This window comes from Bombyx mandarina, chromosome A1 (assembly GCF_030267445.1).
Source record: "Bombyx mandarina strain Sakado chromosome A1, ASM3026744v2".
NCBI classification, from domain to species: Eukaryota; Metazoa; Arthropoda; class Insecta; order Lepidoptera; family Bombycidae; genus Bombyx; species Bombyx mandarina.
In genome coordinates, this window is record NC_143234.1 from 22,757,872 (window position 1) to 22,778,550 (window position 20,679).

Here is a 20,679-nt window from a genome sequence, read left to right on the forward strand (position 1 = left end):
TGCCACTGAGTCGAGTTCTGTAATTGGAAAACTACCCGTCTCTCCTTTGAATAGACACTGTGAGGTCAGACATCTTCGCCTTTCATAGATTAGAAAAGTAATTAGTGCATTATGACATGACAAAAAGAACGTCATCTGTCATCATCATTAATTTAGCGTTCATCGGTACCTAATTGTCGTACCACGTTCTGTGTCGCGATTTTACCTATTATTTCATAGTATTTTATATAATTTTAGTTTTTCAAGCACGAACTTCAATACCTTGAATCGTAAGTAAATGTATTAAATCAAATATTTGTACATTAAAATCATTCTTTACATTTTAACACAGATAACTTGAAGAGTCTTGTCTTTGTGATGCAGCAATTTCGTCTTTTTAAGTTTATAAACAGGTTTTAGTCACCGTGACGTCCTTGATCGTCTATTATAAGTTTATTAACATAACATTAGAGCTTAAAGGTTATTTTAAACTAATTAAAATAATTGCTATGTTATCTTTAAAAATTTGGTGACTGTGCCACTAATCCACTTATGCTTCTTAAAAACTCAAACTGCACTTTCTAATGTACTTTAAACGTTGAGTAATCATTCTTTCTTTCATTTTTTTTAATTTAGTGAAACAAATTGCTCTTGTGTTAGAAAATTATATTTCGATATTTTATCAGTCTCTTATCAGATATTATAAAGATTTAATCGCTTTACAACGTACAGTGTTTTACTATTGCTATGCTATTAGAACATAGTATTCATGACAAAATATATTATTTCTTACATTTACATTTTGTCATTTTTGTTAAAAATATTGTAAATAGAAAAGTCCATTACAGCCTTTCTATTATAAAGCATACCTATTTATATTTATAGAAGCAATGAAATTATCTAATGAACAAGAAAGACAAGTGACTTTCAAACCTAATAATAAACTAAACAAAGATGAATAATGTCATAAAAGTAATTACATTATCTTCATCATTAGCTATTAAGGTCAAGTAAATGTTAAAAACTAGCGACTTTATGATATTATTTGAATGTCCATTATATAGAGAGAGGTAACAAAAGTTATGAAGTGTGTTTTGACAAGCACTTGAATTGCAATGTGGTACCTACTTAATATAATGTGTATATATGTGTATGAAGTGTGTCTCTAGCACATTTCAGTATTAAGCTGAGCATGTTGTCAGTTAACTTAAAATTATACACATCTATATAATGAAGAAAGGAAAAAATGCACATGAATGCAAAATTAAAAATTCAGCTTGTAAGCTGCAACAGAACTATTTCTAGAAACATTCTAGTTGTACTTTGAAATGATAACAACAATGTACTTGAAAGTCAAACATTCTTCAGCAAATGAGCTATGATTGTGTTATCTGCACTGGAAAGAAACACTGTCTATTACATATTGAGTACTTTTAAATACTAACAGGTTTATGGGAGCCAAAAAACTTTTGTACTGCCTTATGACTTGAAATTTTTTTTCTGGTAAGAACCTGTCCAAACTTTGGAAAAAGTAGAAGATTGTTGGTGCAAAGTCTGATGAGTATGGTGGATGAGTTCTTGTTGAGCGTTATAGTGTAGGAACAGTGGGGACGAGCAATTAACCAAGAAGCTTAACCAAGCATCACATGTGGGTCGTGCTCGCGACTGTCCAGTTTGTGCGGCTCTATCTTAATGAGCTTTTTTACCTTGTTAATTTGACCCAAATTCATCAAACATTGTTTTGATCCTAAAGTTGAAAGCTACTTCTAATTCAGTCCCAGATTGAGTATCTACATTTTCAGCAAGCTACAAACTTTGTTGTCTTTTTATTTATTGGTTAGATGGGTGGACAAGCTCACAGCCTACCTGGTGTTAAGTGGTTACTGGTAGATAGACATCTACAATGTTAATGCGCTACCCACCTTGACATACAAGTTCTAAGGTACAGTATAGCTACAACGGCTGCCCCACCCTTCAAACCGAAACATATTACTGCTTCACAGGAGAAATAGGCAGGGTGATGGTACCTACCCATGCAGACTCACAAGAGGTCCTACCACCAGTGACGTCAAAATTCAATAACACAGTTAGGATACCATCAAAAATTTAGATTAAGTAACACTTTATTCTCTTCAGATTCATTTTAATATACAATTAATTATTTTAATTTAACTTTAAACAGAATATGGCCGATCAAAATCAGCAAGCAGGCGACACGGGTCCACCAAAAGGCATCCCAGCCTTGAAAGCTCACATCATTGCCAATAAAATAGACGTAGCTCTTTGGGGGGTCCGTGTAATCACCGTGCTGTGTACCATTGGATATGTGTTCCCGTTGTTTAACAAGTAAGCAACTAAACATAATTTTACTGGCCTTCATAAATTTTGATAGTGTGGTTAGAAGTTACAGTTAAGTTATATAATTCACTATCCATCTAGTAACAAATACCACAAATTATTGTATGAAGTATGAAGAACCATATCAGGATTTTTGTCCCTTTTCTTGAAACTCACCAAGAGCAAGCCGGCTCATTTTCCCACTACTTCTTAGGACCTCTCGTCCTATCAACAATGGCCCTTACTCTATTATCAGGACAGCTTTAATGCTAACGAAATAGATAACATAGCTGACCACAATATATATCAGTCCACCTAAGCTTATAATTGCGATTAATATTTGTACTTTGCAATAAATACAAAATGTGCATCTGATACACGATATAATAAAGTAGATACATATTTATTAAATTATAATGAATAATTTCCTCACAGTCCAGTGTCGGCATTCTACAAAGCGTTACTTGCGAACGCTGCGACTTCAGCGCTGCGGCTACATCAAAGAATTCCAGCACGAGAGATCTCCCTCTCGCGGGAGTTCATGGCGAGGTTCTTCCTGGAGGACAGCGCGCACTATCTATTCTATTCACTCATTTTCATGAACGTCGTGCCCAATTTGTGTATCCTTTTCGACAACTAAGAGCAGTTTAGCTACAAAATTTCAGGGTTCGTCGTGTACTGATAAAGATACTATTCAAGATTTTTTCATTTTCTGAGATGCCAGTCAGTGAAGTCGCGGCCTAAAAGATAAGAAGTCCGGTGTATTTACATCGAGCGATGCAATTATGTCGGTGGTCAAATCCCGCAGGCAGATACTATGTTTTTTTTTTTAGGAAATACGTACCCAATACGTTACGTCACGAACGTCTTCCACGATGAAGGAGTAACAATTGTGTAATAAAGATCAAAACAGTAAAATATAGAAATTTGCCTAATTACTGGTGGTAGGGCATACAGCTGAGTTCGCACGATTTAATATCATCATCCTGCCTTGTTCTACTAATTCGTCTCGATCCTCGATCTCATCTAATCGGTCTAATCATCTAATTCGACTTCGATCTCATGTTTTGAGGTACCGCCCCCCTGCGAAACCCTTTAGTCCGTAGAACCGTACACGGATTTATTTAGGAACGTTTTGCGTAAAAACTGGACGTGACCTTTTTGTTGTGGAGAATTTTAGGAATTTATGTTTCGCCTCGATTTCCTTTAGCCACTTCATCGTATTTTATTTCTTCAGCAAAAAAATGTAACCCTATATTTCGGTGCAGATATTTGAGAATGGAAAACGTTTTTGTAGAAAGTATGAGAATGTGAATATAGCTGAGAATACATACGCAAATGTGAATCGGACTATTTCAATGTGAAAGTCGTACGTGATAAGTACGACACGGTCGCTTAATTACAAAGTTTCACATTTTGTCATTATAACATTCGGGCATCGAGCCGTTTGCGGCCACGAGCAGGACCTATAGGCAACCTATTTATTCGTAACCGCTCATTGACAGTGCGATCAGAGATATTTTTGGCCACATATCGTCTGACTCCCCAACGTATTTCCCGATAGTTAAGACAGGTCTTTCATCAAGCGAGGCTTGCGGAGGTACTCTGTGACTTGGCTGTTCTCCTGGGGTCACTGACGTGTATAAACGACGGTCATTACTCACTATCATGTGTGCAGTATGCTCATCTACTTTCAGCAGCAATTTAAAAAAAGATAATTCTGGGATCAGTTTGTTTCTTAGTTGAATGTGTATTAATTCTGTATAACCTTGGAAATCCGCATTGTGTTCGCTCTTCAGAAGTATGACGTATCTGATTTTACAATATATATATTTTTGCAATGTAGGTACTACATTCTTCACGGTCCTAGAGCCAATGTATCTGCGTTAGCTCTGTATGTATCGGATTTCTGATGGGATAATCCGTCGACAAGCTACTCCTTGTTGATATTTCGTTGGTAGATCCTTCGGAATTTCTGGTTCGATTCAGACTTTAATTCTTTCTGTAATTTGTATCTAAGGTAAAAAAATTGAATGAGAAAAATTCGACCCTCTTGTTACAATGTTGACCTTGGTCCTCACTCATACCGATCCTGATATCCCTGCCGGGCTTTCGGGAGTGCAAAGGATTCGTTTAGTGGCAAAACTTTAAAAGCGATCGGTATTTCTTATTCATCACTACATAGTATAAAACAAAGTCGCTTTCTCTGTCCCTATATCCCTATGTATGCTTAAATCTTTAAAACTACGCAACGGATTTTGATGCGGTTTTTTTTTAATAGATAGAGTGCTTGAAGACGAATTTATTTGTATAATAACATCCATTAAATAGTGGAGAAATCAATAATAAGTTACAGTTTCCGAAGCGAAGCGAGGGCGGGCCGCTAGTACTGTATAAATAATACGTTGAATAGATGTAATTTATATTTACGCAGTTGAAGTTATACAAAAATGAATGATTTTGTAATTTCAACGTAACTCAAGGTAAACTAGTCATTAAATCAACATTTTTAATGATTTTATGTGTCATTTTTCTTGTATTCAGAAAAGTGTTTAAGGATTTTCAAATATCTTGAAGCCATCGGAAGCTTGATTCTAGGGTTTGCGATGTGAGCAGGCTGGCACTAGGAAGAAGACACTGGGGGAAACAAAAAAAGAAGATCTTCTTTTTTAGGTATTGCTTAGGGGGGTGGACGAGCTGACAGACCACCTGGTGTTAAGTGGTAATTGGCCCATAGACATCAACAACGTAAATACCGCGGCCCACTTTGAGGCCACCTTTTTTCAGTCTCAGTATTCAATACGAAATGTATTACTGTTTCACGGCAGAAATAGGCGGGGTGGTGGTAACTACCCGTGCGGACTCACAAGACTTCCTATCACCAGTATAATTTGTTACGTCTAACCTAGAGAATTATCTTCCGTTTTTGTTATTTCCAGGTTTTATTGCTTCTAGAATATCGGCTCTTTATGTAATTTATTCGAAAATAAGTTGCTTAAAACTTTTGTGTGTTGATTGTGTAGTGTATGATGATTCTCCTTAATGTTCGTACCTACAGTAATATTGGTGCCAATATTTTTATTTGCGCTGCTACACGCTGCTTCGTATTCCCTGACTATCCTTGATGTAAGTATAATTTTAAATTGAAGATTTAATAAAATGTGTCTAAGTGCAAACTTTATTTAGCAAAAAAAAGCAATTTGTAAGGTTATTCCGAAAAGATGACAAGAAAAAACGCGGGTTTTTTGTTCTGCAACCATTTTCGAGTGGCAATAGAATAAAAACTTTTCAAGTGAATTTTCCACTCTTGAAATAAAATATACAAAAACAACTTTTCTTGAAATTTCGAAATAGTTTTGCCGTCAAAGTTGTGTATAAAGTACAGAGATTGGTAACGTATTGTGTTCTATTTTAAATAATTATTGTGGTCGTTTGACCACAGACTTTTGCGAAATATCAGAAGAATATTATGTACAGGTAATTGTTTAAATTTTAGTAATTAAGTTTTATTTAACACTTAACATATTATTGAATAACTCGAAAAAACAAAAAAGATATGTGCTTGGTTTAAAATTAAATGTGTTGTAATATAATGCATTAACTGGCCTTGAAAACGTCATAGTATTGACCAAGCTAAACAATATCGCAATACTGCTTTCGACCAGCCCTTTCTACGTTTTCATTATTATATAGAAAAAATCTTCCACGAAAATACCGAGAAAAACAACAGAAATGTATCTTAAATAGTTATTTTTGAAGGATAATAACATAATTATATTGTAATGGATTCGAGCGAAGTTTCCCGCGTTCACACCATTTAGGTTATGGCGGTTAATGAGTTATTCAGTGATTTGTCTCGCTCGTGTAAATTTACCGCGAGATTTACGTAATTTTATTCTGGTTTCTAGAGTTTTAACAACAATAAGCGGCAGGTAATGGTTTGACAGGGTTCCTCGGAATTATGATTTTATTAAAATTTTAATTTCGATGATCTCATGTAAAAAGAGTAATAATACATGTACATCGTAGGTTTATTTTCCGTAATAATAAAAACGATGAAAATCTCGTAGTCTCAAAAAACTAACGCTATTTGATCCGTGGGCCGGCACCGGCCATTGCAAATAATGTTAATCTGACTCGTGCATATTAAAGAAAAGAGCAGCTTAATAAAATCGAGTCCGTAGAATAGTGTCCTGTTTCTTCACAAAGAGTACTTACTATGGGCCGACACGACTACTATTGTCCTAACCGTTTATTTATTTTTATTTATTTATTTATGTACACACAAAAAAGAAGACATAGTACAGAGTAATAGGAAAATTATGTACAAAGGCACTGCTTATTACCGTTGTTAGATATGTTTTGACATCACGTCCAAGGCGTTGTTTATATAGGTAGGTGGGACCTCGTCTCTCTACTTAAATAAATAAAATAGATACAAGCGGATATAATATCAGGGTATTTAACGTAAATGTTGTCTTATTTGCATTCTGATGTGATAACACTGTGTTACTAGACTCTTGGTCAAAATTCGTTGTGGGTGGCTCGTCTGCTCATCTCCCTGGTCGAGTTCCAGTCGCGGAACATTCTCCGGGCCGCGGCGCTCGCCGAGATCGTGCTGTTCCCGGTCGTACTTATTATGGCATTGTTGTGAGTATTGATCAAAATTTTCAGGTTTCAAAAGTATTTACCTTGTCCGAAATATTTGGTAACACCGAGATTAGTACTGGTAGTACTGATGACCCCTCTAACTATAGACCTATTTCAGTACTCCCTACGTTGAGTAAAATTTTTGAAAAAATTATTTTGACCCAACTTTTAGAACATTTTAATTCAAATAACCTGCTTCATAATAAACAATTCGGGTTTACCAGGGGCCGCTCTACAACTGATGCAGGTGCTTATCTAGTCAAAAATATTTTTAAATCTTGGGAGGAATCGCATGATTGTCTTGGAATTTTCTGTGACTTATCCAAAGCATTTGACTGTGTTGAACATGAAACATTGGTGAGGAAACTACATCACTATGGTATTAGGGATGGTGCATTGGAACTTATTACTTCCTATTTATCAGGACGGATACAAACAGTAGATGTGAAAGGTAATAGATCTTCAGGCACCTTGTTGAAAATGGGTGTACCTCAGGGTTCCATTTTGGGTCCTTTTTTATTTCTAATATATATAAACGATTTACCTAGTTTTATTGAGTCCCGACACGAGGTCGTATTATTCGCAGATGATACATCTTTATTATTTAAAATTAAACGACAACTACAAGTCTATGACGAAGTGAATGATGCGATTTCGTGTGTGGTTCATTGGTTCCGTATCAATAACCTATTATTGAATAGTAAGAAAACTAAATGTATTAAATTTACTTTAAAATGTATTAAACCATCTTTAAATGTGAGACAAGTGGATAGTGATGTAATTGTTTCTGAGGAATCATTGGAGCTTGTTGAGTCAACCGTATTTCTTGGTATAACAGTGGACTCCAAACTGCAGTGGGGACCTCATATTCATAAATTGGCGAGTAAGCTCAGCTCTGCAGCATACGCAGTAAAAAAAATTAGAATGTTAACAAACGCGGACACGGCTCGTTTAGTTTACTTTAGTTACTTCCACAGTGTCATGTCCTATGGCATTTTGCTATGGGGCAATGCGGCCGATGTAGAAATGATATTTATTCTGCAGAAAAGAGCTATACGTGCTATTTATAACATGCACTCAAGGGAATCCCTGAGGGAGAAATTTAAAGAAATTAAAGTTCTCACTATGCCATCCCAGTACATTTTTGAAAATTTGATGTATGTTCGTAAACATATTGAGGAGTTTCCTAAACAGTCGGACATACATAATAGAAATACTAGGAACAAACACAAGCTTGTTGTGCCGATGAGTAGGTTACATAAGATACGAAATTCATTCGGGTGTTTGTCTGTGCGCCTGTACAACAAAATCCCACATGATGTTCAGAACCTACATATACATAGGTTTAAGAAAACTATTAAAGAACATCTGTGCAATAAAGCTTACTATAAAGTCAATGATTATCTAGAAGATTGCACAAAGTGGGAATGAGTTGCTCGCTCCAGGCATTTCAATATTGTAGTAATTGTTACGTTATAATACTCAGTGTAAAAAATTCATATTTAAAAAAATAATAATATTAAAAAATAAATAAATAATAATTTTATATGTAAAAAAAAAAGACATGCCCGCTGAGTTTCTTGCCAATTCTTCTCAGGACGGAGGCTAGTTCTTGTGAATTGGCGGTAGTTCTTTTGACGTTCAACAAGTATGTACTTTCATTTATGTTGAATAAAAATTTTTTGATTTGATTTGATTTGATTTGATTTGATTAAAATGCTAATGAAATTTTAGTTTTTATCTATAATTCTATACTTAATATTATAAAGAAGAAAGATTTGTTTGTTTGTTTGTATAGAATAACTCCGAAACTACTGAACCGATTTTAAAAATTCTTTCACTGTTTGGAAGCTACACTATTCCAGAGTGACATCGGCTATAATCTTTTTTGAAAAAAATTTGGGATCCTTACTAAAACTCCAATAATGTAACCCAAGATGTAAAAAAAATACCTAAAATATTCTTTACACCGTGTGTCCTGCGAAAACTATTGATGATAGAATAAAATAATGTACTACGGCTTTGTGGAATACATTATTATTTACAGAATGGGTCGTGACAGCATATGTTTAACTATTATTGTTTTGCCGCAATAAGTGTTCTTTTATTTAAAAAAATATATACGTCAAATATCGTTGAAATTTTTGTTAAAGTCCCGAGCGGAGCCAGAGCAGGTCGCTAGTGGTTTATATAGCTGAGGAGCCACTGTAGTGACTATTGGGCCGCTATTATTGATAAAGATACTGTATAAAAAGGATCACGATAATAAACGTTTGCCCGACAGCGGTCACTGCGGCTTGATGAGTCCGTTCGTGTACTACTACTTCGTGACGTGGAGGTACGCGTCGCGCCGGAACCCGTACACCCGCAACACGTTCCGCGAGCTCCGCGTGGCCGCCGACGGACTCACGCAGCGCCCCTGGGTGCCCGCCGCCCTCGCCTCCGCGCTGCGCTCCGCCATCGACATCGTGTGCCGCATGGCGCCGCCCGTCGAGCAACAACAACAGTTAGTACCTAAATGCGCGTTGCTACGCATTGTTCCAGTATTAGCCATGCATTGTCACAACACTAGCAACCTATTGTTACAACCCTAGCAACGTATAGTCACACCTGACTTCGTACTTTTAAAACACTAGCAACGCATTGTCACAACACTAGCCACGCATTGTCACACACTGGCTTCGTACTTTCACAACACTAATAACGTCTTGTCACACACTGGCTTCGTACTTTCACAACACTAATAACGTCTTGTCACACACTGGCTTCGTACTTTCACAACACTAATAACGTCTTGTCACACACTGGCTTCGTACTTTCACAACACTAATAACGTCTTGTCACACACTGGCTTCGTACTTTCACAACACTAATAACGTCTTGTCACACACTGGCTTCGTACTTTCACAACACTAACCACGCATTGTCACACACTGGCTTCGTACTTTCACAACACTAATAACGTCTTGTCACACACTGGCTTCGTACTTTCACAACACTAACCACGCATTGTCACACACTGGCTTCGTACTTTCACAACACTAATAACGTCTTGTCACACACTGGCTTCGTACTTTCACAACACTAATAACGTCTTGTCACACACTGGCTTCGTACTTTCACAACACTAGCCACGCATTGTCACACACTGGCTTCGTACTTTCACAACCCTAGCAACGCATTGTCACACAGTGGCTTCGTACTTTCACAACCCTAGGAACGCATTGTCTCACACTGGCTTCGTACTTTCACAACCCTAGCAACGCATTGTCACACACTGGCTTTGTACTTTCACAACACTAGCAACGTCTTGTCACACACTGGCTTCGTACTTTCACAACCCTAGCAACGCATTGTCACACACTGGCTTTGTACTTTCACAACACTAGCAACATCTTGTCACACACTGGCTTCGTACTTTCACAACCCTAGCAACGCATTGTCACACACTGGCTTCGTACTTTCACAACACTAGCAACGCATTGTCACACACTAGCTTCGTACTTTCACAACCCTAGCAACGCATTGTCACACACTGGCTTCGTACTTTCACAACACTAGCAACATATTGCCACAATACTAGCAATGCATTGTCACAATACTAGCAATGCATTGTCACACACTGACTTCGTAATTTCACTCATTAGCAACGCATTGTCACACACTAGCTTCGTACTTTCACAATACTAGCAACGCATTGTCACACACTAGCTTCGTACTTTCACAACCCTAGCAACGCATTGTCACACACTAGCTTCGTACTTTCACAACACTAGCAACACATTGTCATACACTGGCTTCGTACTTTCACAACCCTAGCAACGCATTGTCACACACTAGCTTCGTACTTTCACAACACTAGCAACACATTGTCATACACTGGCTTCGTACTTTCACAACCCTAGCAACGCATTGTCACACACTAGCTTCGTACTTTCACAACACTAGCAACACATTGTCATACACTGGCTTCGTAGTTTCACAACACTAGCAACACATTGCCATAATACTAGCAATGCATTGTCACAATACTAGCAATGCATTGTCACAATACTAGCAATGCATTGTCACAATACTAGCAATGCATTGTCACAATACTAGCAATGCATTGTCACAATACTAGCAACGCATTGTCATACACTGGCTTCGTACTTTCACAACTTTAGCAACGCATTGTCACGAGCTTTTTTAACTTAAAACTTGTTCATTGGTTGTTTTATTTTCTACAGGTAATCTGCGTACGGAAAAATATCAAGTCATAATAACTAACGATACAACGAGTAGTGCACCGTACTGCATCAGTGCATAGTTCGGATGGATCCTCACATTACGATTCCACTGTTTACTAACTTTATGCATTTACGTATCTCGGGAACAATTTACACTATAATAATTTTAAAAAAATATATTTTTTCTGTACATTTTTGCTGCCCTGTTCATAGTTTGTTTTTGTACACTAATTATAAAAAAAATCCGGAGAATGTAAATAATAGATAAATTTAAGATTTTGACAGAAAATCTGAAATGTAATTTGTTTTTTTAAACTGAATCAAAATTATACTAGTTTTAATTTCTTGTTCTTATTACCTAATTCAAATAGGGTAAATTAATTTTGTTTAATGGATTTTGGTACGTAGTGAAGTATTAACTTGGTATTGTATATTTTTAATGAATGGCAGTATTTTTTTGCACTCATTAGAATTGATTTAATTAAACTAATAAAACATCATAATACTATATCATATAAAGAAGTTTATTTAATATTTTTCGTTCATTTAAGGAAATTATTCTCTAAGCTGTAAGAGGTTGTCTGTATTAAATAATTTTAAGTTAATACAAGGTTGACTAATTATAATGCAGTGATCAGAAAATAAGGATATTTGTTAACTCACTTAAAATGATTTTTTGGCATCGATACTTAGAGAATTTCATTTCATAACAGCACCAATTCATTAATAAAAGTGAAATGGCCACATTTGTCAAATATAAATAACAACAAATGTAAGAAGTTATTGCAAAACTGAATTTAATTGAAATGTCCTTATTTCTAGATCTATAAGTACATAAACGCCGAAATGCATTTGTTATCACTCTCCTACATGTGTTATTTATTTATTCAGAATGTTTTATGCTCACGTAATTTTAAATGTATTTGTGACCCATACTAGCGCTTCAATCACATACTTAACAATCAAAAAGGGATTTAAATGCATTTAAAACAGTCAAGTTTAATTATCCATATTTAATTTGAAGTTATTATCTCAAGTCACAAGCGGGCTTGATCGACTATGTCCCGTTTTGAATAATTAGTAAATGTAATTATTCATTATGTGTGCAATAAATGCAAGTATTCTAATGTTTAAAACGAATTTAAGTACAATTATTATGAACTACATTTGCATATTTTTTCAACTGTGGTGTTGTTTCTGCTATACAAATAGTATCTGCGTAATGCAGTTGGTTTTGGTTGTATGTAGTAGTTCTTTTTTTAAATAAAATATATTGGTAAAAAGTATTTTTAATTTTAATTTCACATTTAGGATTTGATGAGCAGAGAAATTTACACAGTAATAAACATGATATTCATGTGGATATCGTTAGTTTAAATTGATACAAAACTTGCATAAGGCCCGTCATGACTTATGCGAGTGTGGTGTTCGCTCACGCGGCCCGCACACGCATAGACACCCTTCAATCCCTACAATCCCGCTTTTGCAGGCTAGCCGTCGGAGCTCCGTGGTTAGTGAAGAACGTTGACCTACACGACGATCTGGGCCTCAAATCAATCAATCAATTCGGAAACACATGACGTCAGTGTCAGAACGATACTTTGATAAGGCTATGCGTCATGATAATCGCCTTATCGTTGCCGCCGCTGACTACTCCCCGAATACATCACGCAGAAGCCAGACACCGTCGACGCCCTAGACGCGTCCTTACGGATCCATCAGATTCAATAACCCTTGCATTATACGCCTTTAGCTCTAACACTAGGAGCAGGCTTACGGACCCCGGTAACCGTACTCGTCGAACTCGCATCCTTTTTTTTTTTTTCGGGTCGGGTCCGACCGCGGGAGCAGATCGCGGGCCCACCCACTAAACGACCTCCCTGCACTTTTACACCCGACTTCCGGTCTCCGTCCGGGGTCAAAACCCGGTCAGAGTAGGGGGGTTCCCGCGGTCAACACTACAACCAGACACGCGGCACCACACAGTGGGTCGATACTATGATTTTAGTGACTTAGGCACCAACTTTGTTTTTTTACATTTTTCTTTATGTAGATAGATAGAGCTCGTTAATCTAAATAATAATTGTTTTAGGCAAAAATTACAAAAACTTTATAGTTTGGTCAGAAAAATGTGTTTTGTGATTTTTTTGTATGGAGCGGGTCACATTAAATTAAATTCCTGCTAAGTACCGCGAGGTCCCGCTTTGAAACTTTATTTTCCTTACACCTTGTCTAGTCTACTATCATTTGATGCTATGAACATGTGCATAAAGTTGCAACTCTGCCAAATAAAAGGATCGAAAAAAATGAATAAATACGTAGAATAAAAACCTTTATATTTTTTTTCGTAAGTGCTTTTAAGTTAAATTTGATATGGATTAGTAAGTAAAAGCACGTAATGATACCCATAATCACATAATACCTAACAACAATACATTTAGTAGGTCTCTAATTAAGCAATCTCTCTAATTATTACGATAGTTAACATTATTTAATGAGGATAACTAGTTAAGCAGCCATTACTGGGTAGTAAAAAATATAGTAAATATTTGTTTGTCTCTGGAAGTATAATGCGACCATGTTTATTATATACTAACTAGTGTTCGTTTATTCGTACTACTACTACTACTACTAACATCTCGTGATTGTCGTTGTGATCTTCCTTTTTCCGTTATAATGAATAATTTTGTTAACAATTTAGAATTATTTATGATTTTAAGAGAGCAACTACAGTCGCTTTCTGATAATAAAAATCTCTTTCAATTCCTACAAAATCAAATAAACGTGACCGAAGAGAAAAGTATTGAGCTCCAAAAATTCTGGACGCACTTTTGTTCAAATATAAGTGCAATATGAAAACGAAGTAGTCGCATGTTAGCACAGTTTATAAGAAAAAAATGTGATTGGTTAGAAGGTGCAATAAACTGGCCCGAAGGAATGATACCTGAAGCTATCAACACTGCACAGGAAAGGCTCGAGATTTCTAATACTGAAGATGTTGGAAATGTACCACCCTCAAATGTACTACAGAAGCCTCGACATCTACTTTTACACCACGAAAACCTTTTGAAGAATTGGGATCCAGGCAAAAACGAAGACGCATTGAACAAATTTACCAATCGCTTTCGTTATCCCCGGATGAAATGAAAGCTACTACAATTGCTAGTTTAAGAAACACTGGAAATGAAGATATCGGAGAAATAATGAGCCACTTGTCAAATCACCCCGAAGATTTAGCAAAAAGTTAAGGAGTGTTTAAGTACAAGTAAAGTGAAAAGTAGTACATATTCTCCCGATAAGGCACTATTAGTTTCACTTAAATTAAGTAAGTGGCAGTATATAAACCTAAGAGAAGCAGCAAGTGAAAATGGGTCTGATTTATACCCTTCTTAATATAAAATTAAGCAAGAAAAGACCAAATGTTATCCAGGGAAAGACGAGGTAATTATTACTGAAGAAGGAGCTGCTATTAAAATGCAAGCATTACTAAGCTTGGCGCTATATAGGCTTTTAGATGTGATTACTTCGGATTTGGACTCAGCAAGAGAGCTACTGCTTATAAGCAAATAGGCTTTGATAGAGCCCCAGGTCAAAGTAATTATAAACAGAAAGCTGAAACAGAGTTTGATGATTCATCTATTTTCATGGTCAGTCTAGTTCCTATAAGGCTTCAGAAATTTGATGGAACAGTTGTTTGGGAAAACGATCTACCCTAATCAACTTTTTATCGCCATCCAATAATGTTTAAATTTACAAAAGAAACGCAGTCAACAGTGGCAATTATAAAAGCTAGCATAACAGAAGAAATAGAAAGACTTCAGCCATCAAAAATCAAACAAGTTGAAGTTAATCATCAATTACACTTAACGATGATAGACGGCAAAATAGCCTCATATTTGTCAGAAACATTTTCTGCTGTCTGTGATATTTGCAAAGCAAAACTGTCAGGGCTTTTTGGAGACACTTGCTTGTCAAAGAGAAAATAATGAAGAAATATTCCAGTATGGAATGCCATCTTTACATGCCTGGATAAGATGCATGGAGTGCTTACTTCATATCGGTAAATATAATTTTATTACTTCACAATTTTTTCATCGTATGTAGTTTCCTGTGAGATTATTTTTTATATGACACTTTTTTGTTTGCCTTATCGTTTGGACTTCAAGAAATGGGGTTGCAAGGGGGGATGACAAAGAAAAAATATCAATCAGAATAAGCGCTATACAGCAAGCGTTTAAAAAGGAATGCGGTTTACTTATAGATGTTGTCAAGCAAGAAGTAGGAACAACCAATGATGGCAATACTGCCAGAAGATTTTTTAGGGATGCAGAAGGAACAGCCCGCATAACAGGAATACGTAAAGATTGAATAGAGAGGTTTCACGTGATTCTTCAGACTGTTGCATCTGGAGAGCGCGTGGACCTTTCCAGTTTTTCCGAATTTTGTAGATATACTGCAGAATTGTATCCCTGGTATTATATGCCTTTCAGTATCCATAAATTGTTGGTTCATGGCGGTGATATACAATAATGAAGAACTTTGGTGCCATTCGAATAGATAAGCTCTCGGAAGAGGCAGCGGAAGCTCTCAATAAAGATTTTCGAAATATACAGAGAGTTGTTCTTCTAGAAAAATAAGTAGAACGTCGACTAATGAGGATATTTTACACAATCTTCTTTTGTCTTCTGGCCCAAAGATCGAATGGTGAAACAAAATATATAAAACTTAGAGAGATTGCGTAATTAGAGACCTACAAATGTATTGTTGTTAGGTATTATGCGATTATGGGTATCATTACGTGTTTTTACTTACCAATCCATATCAAATTTAACTTAAAAGCACTTACGAAAAAAAAAAAAAAGGTTTTTATTCTATGTATTTATTCATTTTTTTCGATCCATTTATTTGGCAGAGTTGCAACTTTATGCACATGTTCATAGCATCAAATGATAGTAGACTAGACAAGGTGTAAGGAAAATAAAGTTCCAAAGCGGGACCTCGCGGTACTTAGCAGGAATTTAATTTAATGTGACCCGCTCCATACAAAAAAATCACAAAACACATTTTTCTGACCAAACTATAAAGTTTTTGTAATTTTTGCCTAAAACAATTATTATTTAGATTAACGAGCTCTATCTATCTACATAAAGAAAAATGTAAAAAAACAAAGTTGGTGCCTAAGTCACTAAAATCATAGTATCGACCCACTGTGCACCACCCCGAGGACGCCCGACCGACGGGTTGTCTTTTTATTAGTGTATTATTAATTTTGTTTTGGTAATTTTAAGTAATGTTTCAATGATACTATGTAGGTGTGGACTTGTCCGAAATAAAATAAATCATTCATTCATTCATACATTCATAACTGTAATTAAGTAGAGGAACTTCTTGCCTATTAAGCTATTGAAAATATTATATAATTTGTACCCATAATGTAGAATGTCTATAATTATATTAGTACACTAGCTGTGCCCGTCCGCTTCACTGGGCATTTAAAATTAACATTATTATTTCTCACCCCCACAGATTCTCATCATTAACGCCCCTGCAACTGGTGTAGGGAGTCAAACACTCATATAAATATTAGTCTATCCATTAAGTACATGTATTTTCTACCTGGATACCAAGTTTCAAGTCAACCGGATGCACGGTTCAGTAGTTATAACGAAACATCCGTAAAAACCACTGTAGAGTTATATATTAGTATAGATTAAGTAAAAGTCCCAAGTTTTTCAATTTTTTTTTATTAATATAGTCTTATATCCTAAGCGACAGCGGCGACCGGCTGCGGCAGAGGCGCGGGCGCGAGGGAGCGCACTTCGCTGGTCGGCTCGAGGGGCACGGGCTCGTCCTTGGGCTCTGTCACCAGGATGTGGTCTGGTTGTGGTTTCTTCGGGCCGTTCTTGCCTTGCTGGTCCCACGGCAACATGATTTTGACCTAAAATCATAAAGTGACATATGTTAATTTAAAGTATCAGACTAAATTCGTTTCCAAATGATTCTTGTCCACCTGATGGTTGTCTGGAAGAGATAGCTCTTAGCGATAAAACCGCCAATTGTACTTTTTTGTATTTAATGTATTCGTTTCCAAATGATTCTTGTCCACCTGATGGTTGTCTGGAAGAGATAGCTCTTAGCGATAAAACCGCCAATTGTACTTTTTTGTATTTAATGTATTCGTTTCCAAATGATTCTTGTCCACCTGATGGTTGTCTGGAAGAGATAGCTCTTAGCGATAAAACCGCCAATTGTACTTTTTTGTATTTAATGTATCACACTATTTGTTTTTTGGTGTACAATAAATACTCTCTCTCTCTCTAAAGAATTATAGGTTTGCTAAAATCTCAACATATAAAAAGAACTGCAAAAGTAAAGATTAATATCCATTCAGATCATGTCCGACACGTCAGATATTTATTATTATGTAATGTTAATAGTCGCGTAGAGAAGTGTGTGTCATTATTTACAGAATCAATAATACAACACTTCACTGAAAACCATGCACTGATTTGACTAATGTACATGTGTAACAAATATGCAAATAACAAAATTTAATAAAAATATTTAATTAAAATCAAGGAATAAGAGGTGCTAATTTAGAGCAAAATAGCTATTTATGATGGTGGTAGGATTAAACCTAAGCCAGACTAGTGTCAAAACTAGTGTAGAAAATTGTTTGGTTTGCACCGTAACAGAGCCAATATATAAAAGACCCTTCAATAAACAAGCCAGAATACTCTTCCACTGCAAATTAGATCAAAAGCCACTGAGAGTGCTTGCAATCCCTGATTGCGTGGATTTTTAATTTAAGACTAGGATAGACATTTAAGATTCGAAGATGTTTTTTTTATATAAAAATACACCATTAGATATATTCATAAAACTCTATGGCCGAGTTCAAAGATAAAATCCTTGAGTATTATTCAAGTGCATTGGACTTCTTAGGATGCTTTGAAAGGAGTTTTTTAAAATGTCTCTATATAGTGAAATCTAGTGGTGAAGTTAGTGTGAAGAAATATTTCGTTATGATGAAGTAATTTTGTAAATAAATATTTAAACAGGAATAAAACAGTAATTATACTATTTTAATTTAGCCTAGTTGAGTCTAGCCTACGTTAATTACGAAGGTAGTTAAATTCAACAAATACCATAGCGATACCTATGGTAACAAATACCATAATAACATACATTAGTGATTTTGGTGAAGTTTATAATACTATCTCAGACACACACCTTATACTTTTATTTTCAACCCTTTTGGTTTTATACCAGGCTTCATTCTATTTATTTGTAGCAGTTTATACAAATGGTAGATTAGGTTAATCTTACAGGGTATAATTGAAAATTTATTAAAATTTTAATTTATTAACAGTAAGCTGTTTCTCACCTTGATTCCTAGTACTCCTTGCCTGAGAAGCACATGTCTGGTAGCAGTGTTGACGTAATCATTGCAAGGGTCTCCAGAATGGATCATGAGTCCATCTACAAACTTCATTGATTTGGCACGTTGACCACGCAGCTTGCCAGATACAACAACTTCACAACCACGGGCACCCGATTCCATGATGAAACGGAGAACACCATAGCAAGCACGACGTACAGCGAGACCTGAGATTACAGTGGATATTACAATTTTTATAAAGATAAATACAGCATCGAAATAAACGATAAATACATTAATGATAAATACAAATTATTGAAACTATTCTTGAAAACATACATAAGGAGTAAAGATATAATCTTCCTAAAAACTAAAGAATTTCAGATTAATTTACATTATTGTACATTAGGATCCAGTGCTTCTAAGAAGTTTTTGCGTGCAATGTGACTTCAAGGTGTTTTAGTTGAATTTTCTTCAAACAGATAGCAACTTTTAAATGTCATATGTCTGTAACACATTGCAACTTTTAAATGTCATATGTCTGTAACACATTGCTAATCGACTTCCACAAACTTTGTGGCTAATTTATTACAATTCTATAATTACGAGATTTTTTAATAAAATTAATATACACAATAGCCATTCGTAGTGTGTCTTGTGCAGAGGCTGGGTATAGACTTTTTGATTACACATCAAAACAATTTACATTTAAAATTAATGAATAGGAATTTTTTTTTTTGTGTATCATGTATGTCATGATCATAGTTATAGGATAATTCATGCACAATTAGATGAATGAATTGTTTCAAATGATTCTAAAATTAGTATGCATTTTATACAATTATTTTCAGATTTCAATGTTACCAGCATAACATGCAAGCATATAGCAATAGGCTGATGCAGTTATGATATGAGGATGTTAATATAGCCTCAACGAAAAACACATCAACTTATTCTGAATTGAAGTGTCAGGTGTGGGGCATACATACACATAGATATTTAATGTTTGGTTTAGTATCTGTAAATAAGCCACACATGTTATTTTTAACTAATTGGTGTGTTAAAGAATTTTTCTGTGCTTTTCATGCAAGTTTCACAATGTAGACATACTAACCTCCGATAAGCTTGTATCTTAGAGATTCGGCCTGGGCGATAGCGCAAAGACCACGAGTAGCCACCTTTTCAGCATACAATTCTACAGATTGCTCTGGAATGTTGAATCGCTTCTGTACTACGGAAGTCAGCTCACGGATTCTGCGTCCTTTCTCTCCGAGCACACTCTGTGTCCTGGTGGCCATAATAATGATCTCCGAGCGGATGGGAGTGACCCGCACTTCCACGCCGGAGTAGCCGTCCTCGGCCAGCTCCCTAGTGAGGAACTCATTGAGTTCCGCCTTGAAAACCCCATCTCCAACAAACTGAAAAAACATCAAGAGGTTATGTTTTTAGCACGTCGCTCCTGCTTTTGAATATTATCTTCGTTCATTGTATGAAATCGAGATATTTGTTTGTGATGTAGAAGGCTCCAAAATCACTGAAGAAAACTATGTTAGTGTAAAAAATGATGAAAACTATTTCACCGCTGATCACAACTGAAAATATCCACTAACATCACAAATTACACTTGCTAAATAAACGAACTTTCTGAACTGGTAAATGAGTTGAGTATTTAAAAATAAATTTAACTAAATATTTTGCAGCGTATAACACTAAATAAAACGTACTTTTCGCTTCTTTGAAATATTGTTCACGGCCATGATTGCAACGGGAGCCGAGAAAAAGAGGGACGGCGATGGCTGATGACAACAAGAACGTCAATGTCAAGTAATGTCAACTGTCAACTGTAATCGTTTTTAAATGTCTACCTACTCAATTTGATAGAAAACATGCAAAATGAAATAACAATGTGGGTTTAGTCGATGTATTTGTTGATTTTCAAACTAGGTTAACTTTAGTTTCACTAAATAGGCGATTCATTAAACAATAGCGCAGCAAATGGTAGTTTTCCAATTACAGCACAAGAGCGCATTATGCGGCATAATGCTCAACGTTGAATGTTCCAACTACAGCAACGCTTCGCACAATCGAGCACTCTCAAAAGTA

At 35.8% G+C, this 20,679-nt stretch overlaps 2 protein-coding genes across 2 annotated transcripts; one reads left to right on the top strand and one right to left on the bottom strand.

Annotated features, from left to right (window-relative positions):
- The first annotated feature begins 4 nt into the window (after positions 1-4).
- Kr-h2 (transmembrane protein 33-containing Krueppel homolog 2) lies at positions 5-12,478 on the top strand. Its single transcript, XM_028181137.2, has 7 exons — positions 5-269; positions 2,162-2,325; positions 2,752-2,936; positions 5,375-5,442; positions 6,833-6,966; positions 9,251-9,472; positions 11,196-12,478. Exons 2-7 carry the CDS (start codon positions 2,165-2,167, stop codon positions 11,197-11,199), a joined length of 774 nt encoding a protein of 257 aa, XP_028036938.2. The 5' UTR covers positions 5-269; positions 2,162-2,164; the 3' UTR covers positions 11,200-12,478.
- A 4,445-nt stretch (positions 12,479-16,923) lies between these two features.
- Positions 16,924-20,458, bottom strand: RpS3 (ribosomal protein S3). Its single transcript, XM_028181148.2, has 4 exons — positions 20,301-20,458; positions 19,691-19,994; positions 18,583-18,803; positions 16,924-17,133 (listed from the first exon to the last, which is right to left on the bottom strand). The coding sequence occupies exons 1-4, from the start codon at positions 20,331-20,333 to the stop codon at positions 16,960-16,962; spliced, it is 732 nt and encodes a 243-aa protein (XP_028036949.1). The 5' UTR covers positions 20,334-20,458; the 3' UTR covers positions 16,924-16,959.
- Positions 20,459-20,679: the final 221 nt, after the last annotated feature.